Genomic DNA, 12546 nt, shown 5'->3' with positions numbered 1-12546 from the left:
GGCCAGCCCAAGAGGCTCTATGGTTTGGGCCATACTGTGGCTAACCAGATGCCTATGTTCAAAACCTGGCCAAGCCGTAAACACAGTGGCAGATGCTTGCTCCATGGCTCTCCTCCAAACAAGGCTGAAACCCCAACTGAGGTCAGTCTATGGACCAGGAGAGAAGACTTACTGCTGTCATGGATAGGGTCCGAGATAACCGGCTTCAGCGCCAGGCTGAAGTTCCCACTGCTGTCACGAAGGTAGGCGCTGAATCGCAGCCGGACAATGCTGAGATCCATTGTTTTCTTCAGCTCCTTCGCCTCTTGCTCAATCTCCTCTTCTTCAGATTCTGCCAAAGTAGATGCTGAATTATACACCTGGCAAACAAGGGCTACTACATCCACAAACCCGGGGATCCTGTACGTCTTAGTGTACCCTTCCCTACCAAAGGCAAGAGATCATTTCATAATGTCTCTGAAGGACAACAAGTACCCCATCCCTCCTGTATGGGCTCCCTTTAATGCCATCTGTGATGATGGGATCTGTCCAGCCTGGGCACCAAAGTTGTTTTTGAAAGATATGCTTGAACAGCCCCGGCTTAATGGTCCTCTTGCTTAGGGCCAGGCGATATCTGATATTAAACATCACAATATATCACCAACTAAACATTGCGATATACTGATATATCACAATGTCAGAAATAAGGATTGAGCTATGTAGAGGCATTGGGCTGGCTTCAGTTTTTCCCATTAGTTTTGCATAGCACACGCACATATCATGACTTGTGATATATTGCCAGGTCAAAAATTACAAAAGAGATATCACAATATGGACTTCAAACCGGTTTTGGGCGATATGTCACTATATCACCCAGCCCTACTCTTGCTATCAGAGTAACTATGCATGAGGCAGGATGCTCTCAGCGGTTTGCAAACGCATGTCATGTATACAGTCTCCGCCTACCATATGAACCAACAGCTGGGAGAGAAATTATTTTGGATCTACATGGCGCTAAGACTCCTGCAGCAATTGCTGTATGTTCTCTCCTACCCGTGGGGAACCCCGGTGGGCTTTCCCCACACTCTACTAAAAACACATGGCTTCTTGGAAGTGGCTCCCATGTGGCAGGATGGGGGTTGAAGTGTGTCCTTGTCGTCGGCAAGCGGAAAGGCAATTACATAACATTTGCAAAGAGCCTTGAGTTTTTGAAGTGCTCCATATAATCCTTGCAATAACTGCGTGTGAGAGGTCAGAATCACCATCTCCAAATTACAGGCTGGAGATCCAAGGTCAAGAAATTGCAACTGGCCCAAAGGTACCTACAAAGTTTACAGCAGAGGCAAAGATCCGAATCCAGAATTTCTGGGCTCCTGCACCTTTACTGGGTTGATAACTGTGCAAGAATCTAGTTTACAAATTATATCGAAAAGACACAAAGGTCCACATTATACCGGGCATACTGAGAAAAGCGGAATTGAGTTGGTTAGAAAGTTATGTCAGTCAACCCCTCATAATAGCTTCTGATGTCTCACACAAAACCTTGGGGGCTACAGCAAGCGCGGTCCTGAACTGCTTTTGGACCATTACGCCCTTCTTCCTGGAAAAACGCATGAACAAGTTGTCCCATTTTAATCAAACCCATGTAAGTGAGTCTTCTACTGGAAGCACAAAGCTCCCACTAGGGCCGCTGAAGAGCCCAGCTTCTAGAAAGTCATACTTCAATGCCGGCCCCTATTTTAAGGGCAATCTGACAGAAAGCAAAGAAGAAAGGAACATTACACAAGCTTGAATGCGATGCTTGTTCCCAGGTTTCAAGCCCATGGGCCTGGCAATAGAAAGGAAAGCTCATGCTAAGCTCCAGCAAGCCATTCCTCTCGCATGCTGTGTTCTGTTCTCAACCCTGTTCTGTTCTGCCCTTTCACCACTCTCCTCTCCCTAATTTCAGTCTTCCCCTTTCCTGTACAGGTAAAGGTAAAGGGGCCCCTGACCATTAGGTCCAGTCGTGACCGACTCTGAGGTTGCGGCGCTCATCTCGCTTTACTGGCCGAGAGAGCCAGCGTACAGCTTCCGGGTCATGTGGCCAGCATGACTAAGCCACTTCTGGTGAACCAGAGCAGCGCACGGAAATGCCGTTTACCTTCCCGCAGGAGCGGTACCTATTTATTTACTTGCACTGGCATGCTTTCAAACTGCTAGGTGGGCAGGAGCAGGGACCGAACAACAGGAGCTCACCCCATCACAGGGATTCAAACCGCCAACGTTCTGATCGGCAAGAGGCTCTGTGGTTTAACCCACAGTGCCACCCGCGTCCCTCCCCTTTCCTGTACCTTGCCCCTATTAGGTACACCAGATTTCAAGCCCCCCCCCATACACCAGAAAGGGGTGATTTTGAGTTAAAGGGCCTTCCTTCCAATTCCAGACGTAGTGGGAAGGATCAGAATCCGGCCACTCTATAGAGGGCAATGCCTTCTACACACGCTCAGAGGCACAGTTCTGCATGGAAACTCAAGATCCTTTAAAGTCAGGTGCGTAGACTCATTTTCACCTGGATAGCTCGGTTGGTTAGAGTGTGGCGCTGGTAACGCCAAGGTTGCAGGTTCGATCACTGTATGGGATAGCTGCATATTCCTGCACTGCAGGGGGTTGGACTAGATGATTCCAACTCTACGATTCTAATTCTATGACTGCTGTCTTGGGGAAGCCAGGCACATCCAAAACCTCAGTCATGTTTTGTAAACTAAGAATGCTATTAAGAGGAAAATTGTGTGAAGCTTCTTGTCACTGGCAAGTAACTCTTTTTCATTCATACTTAACCATTGTCTGCCATGCTAACACGTTACACCGATTGACTTGTTGCACATTTCAAGTGAGAAACGTGGTATGAATCTTGCTCCTCTAGTCCCAGAGTGAACTGGGACTGATCCAGTACAGTGGTACCTCGGGTTAAGTACTTAATTCGTTCCGGTGGTCCGTTCTTAACCTGAAACTGTTCTTAACCTGAAGCACCACTTTAGCTAATGGGGCCTCCCTGCTGCTGCCATGCCGCCGAAGCACAATTTCTGTTCTCATCCTGAAGCAAAGTTCTTAACCTGAAGCACTATTTCTGGGTTAGCGGAGTCTGTAACCTGAAGCGTAAGTAACCTGAAGCGTATGTAACCTGAGATACCACCGTAGTCCAAATCAGTTATAGAACCTCAACACACACACACCCCAAGTAGTTTAACAGGTAGAGGGGCAGACAGTTCCTAGCAAACCACTCCCCAGATGTTTCCTTCCCAGTTCAAGGTCACCTGTCAGAGACTGCACGCTGGTTCGCAACTTCTGCTTCTTCAGCTTGTCCCGGATGACCTCCATCATGTTTTTCTTGGTCACATGGAGCACACCCAGGTTGTTAAATCTGAAAAAGGACAAATCAACACCTCATATCAGCGAAAGTGCCTAGTTGGGCAGCGATGCACCCAAGAACAAGAGCAGGAGATCCCAGTCACCACTACTGGGGCTGAATATGTCTTGAAAATATTTAATGGAAGACAAAAAGCACAGATAACAAGAGGTCAGAATAAAAACAACTTATTTAACTTCCCATGTTAATAAAAGGTAAAAGGTAAAGGAGCCAGCATTTGTCCGCAGAAAGCTTTTCCGGGTCATGTAGCGAGCAGGACTAAACCGCTTCTGGTGCATGGAACACCATGACGAGTGCCACAGCCCATGGAAACGCCGTTTACCTTCCCGTCGCAGTGGTACCTATTTATTTACTCACACTGGTATGCTTTCAAACTGCTAGGTTGGCAGGAACTGGGACAAAGCAATGGGAGCTCTCCTGTGTTAATAAAGAGGCATGACAAATAAACAAGAGGCAGCCATGCTGTTGTGCATGTAGCATCAATTAACCGCAATGAAATCTAAAATGCATCAGCTTTTCTCTTTTGCTCTTCTAAAAGAAATGGAAGAAGCTACAGAGTACTGTACTTTGCTTGCTCTAAATTCTGTAGGCCTACTGTGCAGTGAAAACAAACAGTGCAAGTAAACATCTACCTGGTCAAATCTCCATTTCAAGTTCGGATTTTGTGGGTTTTTTGTGTGGGTTTTTTGCTGGATCTGAATAAACGATACTGACATCAAGATCCGACTAGAACCCATGAACCTATCTATTTTAGAGCATCAGCAGCTAGCTAAATGATTGGAAGAAACAGCAAAATTTACCCACTGGGCTGCCATGACTAGAGTATTGAACATTCATTCTCCTCAACATTAGGACAATGTCCTGGGAAAGGTGACCCCACCTATCAATCTCTGGAGCAAGGGTTTTTGACTGTCCTGTCTTCATCACTAAGGGGACGAAGCCACCTCCCAGTCAAGCCCAGTTCAATAATAATAATCATAATCATAAAAAGATTAAAAACACATCAAAATGTCACACATTAAAAACTTCCCTGAACAGGGCTGCCTTCAGATGTTTTCTAAAAGTCTGGTAGTTGTTTATCTCTTTGACATCTGGTGGGAGGGCATTCCACAGGGCGGGCGCCACCACCGAAAAGGCCCTCTGTCTGGTTCCCTGTAGCTTTGCTTCTCGCAATGAGGGAACCGCCAGAAGGCCCTCGGAGCTGGACCTCAGTGTCCAGGCAGAACGATGGGGGTGGAGATGCTCCTTCAGCTATACTGGACCGAGGCTGTTTAGGGCTTCAAAGGTCAACACCAACACTTTGAATTGTGCTCGGGAAATGAGCAAAATGAGGCCCTTCCTCATCTGCCACTCGACTCAGCCTTCTTCTGTTTTTAATGTTTCACTACTGTCAACATGGCAGCAGAGCAGCAGTGCCTCTTCCCCTCCTCTCTGCCTTATTCTGAGGGAAGGAAGTGGTTAGGCATTCTTTAAGAAAATATAAAGAACTGAGGAAGGGCCTCCTTCTCTTCCTCCGAACAAGGAAGGGAGATGCGCTGCCGCATTGGCAGCCAATAAGGATTGAAAATAACAGCAAGGGGCCTGCAGTGTTGATTCTGCTGCGAGGCCATATCCTGCACCAGTCTAGAAAAGCTGAAGTCATTAATGTGTGGAGGAGCAGGGAGACTTTCCCAGTAGCAGCCAACCAGTTCATTTACAAAACTCAGTTCTGGCACCTCTCAGGTGCCATTATAAGAGAACAAGCAAGGTGTTCATGGTGAATTCTGGCACCTGAGGGAATTTTAGAAAATTAGCAGTGGAAGAAAGTGAAATAAGCACGAAACAATATGGGATGGGAGTCTTCCACCCATTGACAGTGGAAGCTCCTCAATAACACACACACACAAACTTAGCTTACTCGCAGACAAAGCCCTCCATGAGCCAGCCAAACACAGCCAAAAGTCAGGTGCTTAATGGGACTCATGCAAACAGGTTCAAGAGAGACGAGTTCAAACAGAGTAACGTTTCCACACAGGAAATCTGTGCACTGTTGAGAAAGTGCTGGGCACGATTCAAAGGCAAGACGTGGACATGCTGAAGATTAAACCCAGGACACTGAAAAATGCCATGGATGATTGAGCTGCCTAGGCAAAGGCCTCAATCCAGACTTGACTGAAGGAATGAATTTGATTTATGGATGCTTTGAAGGCATTATTTACATGGGCTCAACACCAAATACATTCTCAATGGGGTAGTGCCACCAAGTGCAAAGTCCTCTTCCTCGTCTCCTTCCCCCACACCTCTGTTAAGGATGATGATTTAATTCCTGAAATGGGAATGTTAAATTACTGTGTAGTTTTAACATGGGGTTTTTCCTTTTGCAGTAGCTCTCATGTGATTGGCTGGCTGTGAGTCACACGAGAGAGGCATTCTGTTGTGTTGTGACTGTTATTCCAGCAACTGTCATTTTTAACTGCTTTCTGCTCTCTGTGTGTGGAGAATGGCTGCTGAGAGACTTCTCAGGATACCGCTGAGGACAATGTTGTGTCAGTCTGATCTGTCCGAAGTGAAACAGACAGAGGAAGATCCCTAAATGTTACTAAGGAGAAACCTGTGCAGAAGCTCTCTATAACAAAGTGAATAAGCATGAGGTTGTGAATACATTCTTTTCAGTTAATGTAAGTAAAGTTCTCTTTGAATATGAAGAGTTTGGACAATGTACAGTGGTGCCCCGCAAGACGAATGCCTTGCAAGACGGAAAACTCGCTAGACGAAAGAGTTTTCCGTTTTGGAGGTGCTTCGCAAAACGAATTTCCTATGGGCTTGCTTCGCAAGACGACAATGTCTTGCGAGTTCCTGCTGGGTTTTTTTCCTCCCCCCTTTTTCTAAGCCGCTTATCAGCTGATCCGATCAGCCGATAAGCCACTAAAAGCCGCTAATAGCGCTAATCCGTCAATGGGCTTCCTTCGCAAGACGAAAAAACCGCTAGACGAAGAGAATCACAGAATGGATTCTTTTCGTCTTGCGAGGCACCACTGTATAGTCATTACAATGAAGTTATCACCTAGAAGAGTTAGCTTCCTAGTTACTACTCTTACTTTGCATTTCAACAATATATTTTCCCATAGGAAAGGAAAAGAAAGGCGCCCGTCCGAGTCTGGGGGAGCAAGGGGGTGAATCTGAAGAGCAAAAATAGGGCCAATAGCTCTAGAGCCAAAAAACCACTCTACCCTCCTGACAAAAGTCAGTTAAGAATTGGGAAAGGATTCTTAACCACTGGAATTGTGGAGATGTGATGGACAGCTAGACTTGCCTCCAGAAATAGATGGGCAAACTTACTCTTCACAGCATATCCTCCTCCTCTGAGAAAGAACAATTCTGTTTTATGCTTGCATTAAACTCATCAAATTTATCTTACAATAAAGAAAAGTGCAACAAAAAATAAGAAAACTAATTAAGACATCAGAGCCTAATGGCGACATAAGGCTCAGCCATCTGGTTCTGAGAGCATGCTGTGGTCTAGAAGTTGCCAGTTCAACCCCCAGCTAAGTCCAGGAAGAGGAAATGCTCTCAATATTTTATACTGCAATAAATGACTGTTCCAAAATTCCTAACTAATTGGTTAAGTATGCAATATTTGGCCAGTGTACAATATCCAGCTGTACAGTGGTACCTCAGTTCTCGAACCTCTCTGTTGACAAACGTTTTGGAACCCGAACACCGAAAACCCAGAAGTAAATGCTTCCGTTTTCAAACGCACCTCGGAAGTCAAACGCTTCCGCTGCATGTTTTTCAATTTTCTCAATTGATTTTGCTGACTTGGTTTTGTGCCTTGGTTTTCTAACGATTCAGAACACAAATGGTCTTACGTTCAAGACCCGAGGTACCTCTGTATTGTGAGTTAAGTGCAATTTCTTTAAAGAAACGCTTAGCTCTAGCTCGCCAGAGCCAAAAATATAGTCAAAATTCTGCTTTTTACAAAATCAGAATTTTACAAAAAAGCATTACTATCTACAACTCCCCACCCACCAGCTCATACGTACTGTGCCGTCATGTCCTTGGGGCCCACAGTTACAATGCAATTGCCGGCTTCGTTGCACTGCTTTCCCACGAGGCTGTGGGCGTGCACCTGCGGAGGGTCAGTGTGAGTCACCAGGTCCACTTCTATCCTAGCCATCCCGAAATAATTGGAGATCTGGCAATGAAAAAGAGAACACGGAAGTCCAAGTGATTAGAGTCCAGCCAGAGAGAGGACAATTCTTTGTAACACATGCTTTTAGGCCTATGGATCAGTTTTTCTCCCCAGAATTTCCATCAGCAATATTACTGGGTTAATTTGAAACCAGAGTAAGCCCACAGTTTCGCATTGTGAAAATGGACTTCGCCTCAACCTGGGCTCGTACATTCCCACCCCAACCCCCTGCCAGCCTCCTTCAACACAGCTTCAAGGAATGTGGAAGCTTCCATTTTATTTTATTTTTTAACTGCGACTTGCTGCTTCATCCAAATACAGTGGTACCTCGTGTTATGGACGGGATCCGTTCCGGAGGCCCGTCCGTAACGTCAAAATGCCCACAACTCGAAACGCTGCATCTGCGCAGGCACACAGCGCAATTTAGCACCTCTGCGCAGGCGCAAGTGGCAAAACCCAGAAGTAACCTTTTCTGGTACTTCCAGGTTGCCACGGGACATAACGCGAAAAGACGCAACATGAAGCGGACGCAACACAAGGTAGGACTGTAGAAATAACTACCGTATTTTTCGCTCTATAAGGCGCACCAGACCACAAGATGCAGCTAGTTTTTGGAGGAGGAAAACAAGAAAAAAAATATTCTGAATCTCAGAAGCCAGAACAGCAAGAGGGATCGCTGCGCAGTGAAAGCAGCAATCCCTCTTGCTGTTCTGGATTCTGGGATAGCTGCGCAGCCTGCATTCGCTCCATAAGACGCACACTCATTTCCCCTTATTTTTTAGGAGGGAAAAAGTGAGTCTTATACAGTTAAATCTTCACCACAGATAGCAGAGGAAGGGCACCTTCAAGCCACGGTTTATGAAGCTGGGTCGTTTTTGCTAGCCACAGTTAAGATTAATTGGTTTAGGGCTCAGACAACATGCTATGCTATGATTAATCCAAAGTGGAAGTGGAAGGTTCCAATCTCCTCACAGAGAGGGAGAGCACCCAGGTCAGGGAAGATGGTAGGCTCATTCTTGTAATCTAAGCCACAGTTTAGCATTATGCCAGAACACAGCCACAATTTAGCATTATGCCAGAACACAGCCACAATTTTCAAGGCATAGCTTCTTGAAAGCAACCATCAACTACCCCACAAAGCACTCGGTAGAAATTTCAGGACAGGGCCCTGAATCAGTAAGTTTACTAGTCTGGTGTAAACTTTAAGAGTCACCTCTAAAGGGACCCTGCATTACAGCCAGATTTCACAATCACAATTTTAAATTCTTAAATGTTAAAAGTTTGAATTTTAAAATGCAGATTGCAGCCAGATACAGATAAAATAAGGTATGAAATACAATTGTAATAATAATAATAATAATAATAATAATAATAATAATAATAATAATAATAATAATTTTTATTTATACCCCGCCCTCCCCAGCCAAGGCCGGGCTCAGGGCAGCTAACAAGCAATAATAAAAACAAGTTGAATGATTACAACTTAAAAACAAAATTAAAATACAACATTAAAATATTGAAACATTAAAATGTAGCCTCATTGCAATACAATTACAATTGTAGCCAAAGTAATTCATTTCCTGTTATTACAAAGAAAAAACCGCTGGTGCAGGATTTGGGTTTCTTCACAACAAAGCCTGACTGTACTTTGTGTACACCTGAAACGGGACTCCCTTTTTTTTTTGGTCTAAAAGGGATGGGCCTCACACAAACGTAGTACAAATTATCTCCAAAGACTACAGTCAGCTTTTCTTTCCGCTGCCACAGATCCCAACATACGCAACCTTACACAAAATGAATCTTTACACTTTAAGTAGCCATCAAAAAGCCAATGCACTCAGGAGTTATAGAGTAAATAATAATGTCACCAATCAATGGTGTCTCAACAACATGAGCACTCCCTGCAGCTCTAGTAACTGCACAGAACTGAAAAACTAGAAAAAAGACAAAATAGTTTACTTATAAAGAAGGGGTTAGACAAATGTTAAAAGAAAGGCAGAAGAGTGGATTAGACTAACTAGATAGGGAATGGTTGTTTACTTCTTTTTAATATCTGAAACAGATTTCACCACACTAATGTTGAACAAGAGCTTTAACTCCTATCTATCGCAAGTGTTTATTTTTCCCCCATCCAGTAATACTTGGGGAAAATTGCCCCGCAAAATAAAGGCTGCTGCAGCAACAAAGTTCTGAGAAAAACCAGGCGGAGCTGTGGAAAATCATTAACACCTTCGTTTAGCAATGCATCCTAAAACGGACCGCTCAGGTACACCAGTCAATCTGTGACGCCCAAGGAAACTCCAACTGACAAGCCTGAAGCTAAAAATAAAAATTGGCCAATTCGCCCGAAATTCAATCCCACAGCGATTTGCCACTTCTAGGTATCTGCTGCCCCTTCACAACACTGCAATCCTGCAACTGGCAGCACCCACTGTGCCCCCTCTTGCCATTAAGAAACACTGCTGTTCTCCTCCCACCTTTGTTCCCAATGCAGATATTCATTCCCACCCGCCCCCCTTGTTCCTGAGGTAGATCTTCACCCACACCTTCTTCCCTCGCGGGGGAGAGCAGCCGCCATTTTGTGGTCCACCTCAGGTGCCCAATGGTCTTGGGCCGATCCTGGCCCTCCAGCTGCGCTGGTTGGGGTTGCTCAAATACAACTTCCATCAGCGCCAGGAGGACAGCAGGTCTCGACTCCGTACATCGGCCCAGTCACTAGTCCTTCAGGGCGCCATGACCTGCCAATTTCCTTCCCAATAATAAGGCGCAGCTCCTCTCACTCACAGCCGCTGTGCCGTTTTGCCTTGTGCTCCTTTCCCCATCTTCCTGGTCTCTGCCACCATTTTGTTCCCTCACATCAGGCCCAGATTAAAGCAACTGGGTGCCTTTGACTGGGAGGCCCAAACTCAACAGCACCTGATCATGAGAAATGAAACTTTGTTCTCTTTTTTATTGTTCCATGGATTGCAAGAAGATCAAACCGATCCATTCTGAAGGAAATCAGCCCTGAGTGCTCACTGGAAGGACAGATCCTGACGCTGAGGCTCCAATACTTTGGCCACCTCATGAGAAGAGAAGACTCCCTGGAAAAGACCCTGATGCTGGGAAAGATGGAGGGCACAAGGAGAAGGGGACGACAGAGGACGAGATGGTTGGACAGTGTTCTTGAAGCTACCAGCATGAGTTTGACCAAACTGCAGGAGGCAGTGGAAGACAGGAGTGCCTGGCATGCTCTGGTCCAGGGGGTCACGAAGAGTCGGACACGACTAAAGGACTAAGCAACAACAAAAGCAACTGGGCCTAGTCAGACATAGGCAAACTCGGCCCTCCAGATGTTTAGAGACTGCAATTCCCATCAACCCTGACCACTGGCCCTGTTAACTAGGGATGGTGGGAGCTGTAGTCCCAAAACATCTGGAGGGCCGACTTTGCCTATGCCTGGCCTAGAGAGTAAACTCTGCCTTCCTTCCCCCACAAAAAATGGCAAGAGACCAAGGCCCCACTAGGTTATGAGGCCCTGGGCTGCAATATGTAAATCCAGCACGGCCTCGCATCCTTGCTTTTCATGTCCTTGCCTGCTTTGCACAGCTGAAGGGAAACTGAGCAATCGTCAGCCTCTACAGCGCTCGCTTCCTTCATGGCACACAGACATTCCTGATATTAAGTACTATGAAGTTTGAATGCCTTCTAATTAAGTCCCTTCTTCCCCCAATTCTCCACCTCCTCTTCCTTCTTCCTCAAGCCTCACCCGCCACTAAAAGCCTTCCCGTCAGATGACTCAACCCATCTGCTCTACACTCTTTGCCTCTGGGGTCTCTTCACAACTTATTCCCAGTGACTCAACCTGCCCCCAATGTTTAATTCCATTGATTAAACTCAATGATTTTTTTTAAAAAAAAATAAAAACACCCGATTTTTTTAAAATCGGATTTTTTAGATTTCAATTGGATTTTTAAAATAAAATGCTTTTGGAGGAAAAATCATTCTAAAGATAGTTTTCTATTTAAGTTACACTACAGGCCAAAGGCTATTCATCAGGAAATAAGGATTTAAGTTTTTCATGTGTGCTAAAACTCCGTCTAAGTTTTTTTATTTTATTGTTTAACCGCATCAGTTAACAAACATGGATACATATGCTATAATGTTATTGTTTTAGTTAAATAAATTGTTTTAAAGTAAATGATTGGTTTTTCTCCTTCCAATAAAGTACAGCAGAAAAGTTGTCCAAATATAAACAGTTAACTTATTAAACCTCACAATAATTTCATAATTATCTGTCTGTGTATTCCTAACAGTATAACCAAATCAGCAGTTTTTTATGTAACTGTAAAAAACCACTCTGAAAAATCCCATAAATGAAACCTCCATCTGGTTGTAAATATTAAGATTATACCAGCAAGAATGAGTCTTTCTGTAATAAAATGATTTCAATCAAGTCTTACTGACTAGTGATTTAAATCAAATCCACCCTGATTCAAGCTAAATGGAAATGCTCCATTCCTTCAGAGGAGCTGGACGGCAAAACACATTTGATCCCTAAGCAACTAAGCACCTCAGCCAACAAGAGCAAGGTGATATTTTCACAACACCTGCCAGGTATAATGTTGCTAAGTGTATCCTAAAGTGCAGGTGGATGAAGACTGCAAACCAAGTATTTCATTGGCACTTTGTACTCCTCCCAAAGCAACAGATGTCCATCTGCTAGTCAAAACGGCTATCCTAAGTGGAAATACCAGTGGCCCACAAGAGTATGGCTGTTCTTAAAAAAAAAAAATAATTTAAAGATCTTCAAATACAGCCCAACCAAATACTAATTAAACCATCTGATGCTCTCACCTTCAGATAGTTTAATCAATATTTGGTTGGGCTATATTTCAATACACTGAATCTAACAAAAGGGCACAATATGAATGGACTCTCCCTGCCCTATGGCAAAAAGACAGATATTGACAAACTGGGAAAAATAAAGCAGCTCCCTTCAACGACTGGA

General features: G+C 44.6%; 1 protein-coding gene across 2 annotated transcripts in view; it reads right to left on the bottom strand.

Annotated features, from left to right (window-relative positions):
• The window catches only part of NFKB2 (nuclear factor kappa B subunit 2), an 85066-nt gene that overhangs the window by 20980 nt on the left and 51540 nt on the right, over positions 1-12546 (bottom strand). For both annotated transcript variants that reach the window (XM_081191600.1, XM_081191599.1), the window contains 3 exons: positions 7408-7559; positions 3273-3379; positions 173-331 (listed from right to left, as the gene is read on the bottom strand). In XM_081191600.1, the coding sequence (XP_081047726.1) occupies positions 173-331; positions 3273-3379; positions 7408-7559 (418 nt within the window). The remainder of the gene's footprint in view (positions 1-172; positions 332-3272; positions 3380-7407; positions 7560-12546) is intronic.

This window comes from Podarcis bocagei (genome assembly GCF_964188305.1).
Source record: "Podarcis bocagei genome assembly, chromosome: 4".
Classification (NCBI taxonomy): domain Eukaryota; kingdom Metazoa; phylum Chordata; class Lepidosauria; order Squamata; family Lacertidae; genus Podarcis; species Podarcis bocagei.
Note: the sequence above shows the minus strand (reverse complement) of the source record. Positions and strands in the feature narration are given on the sequence as shown.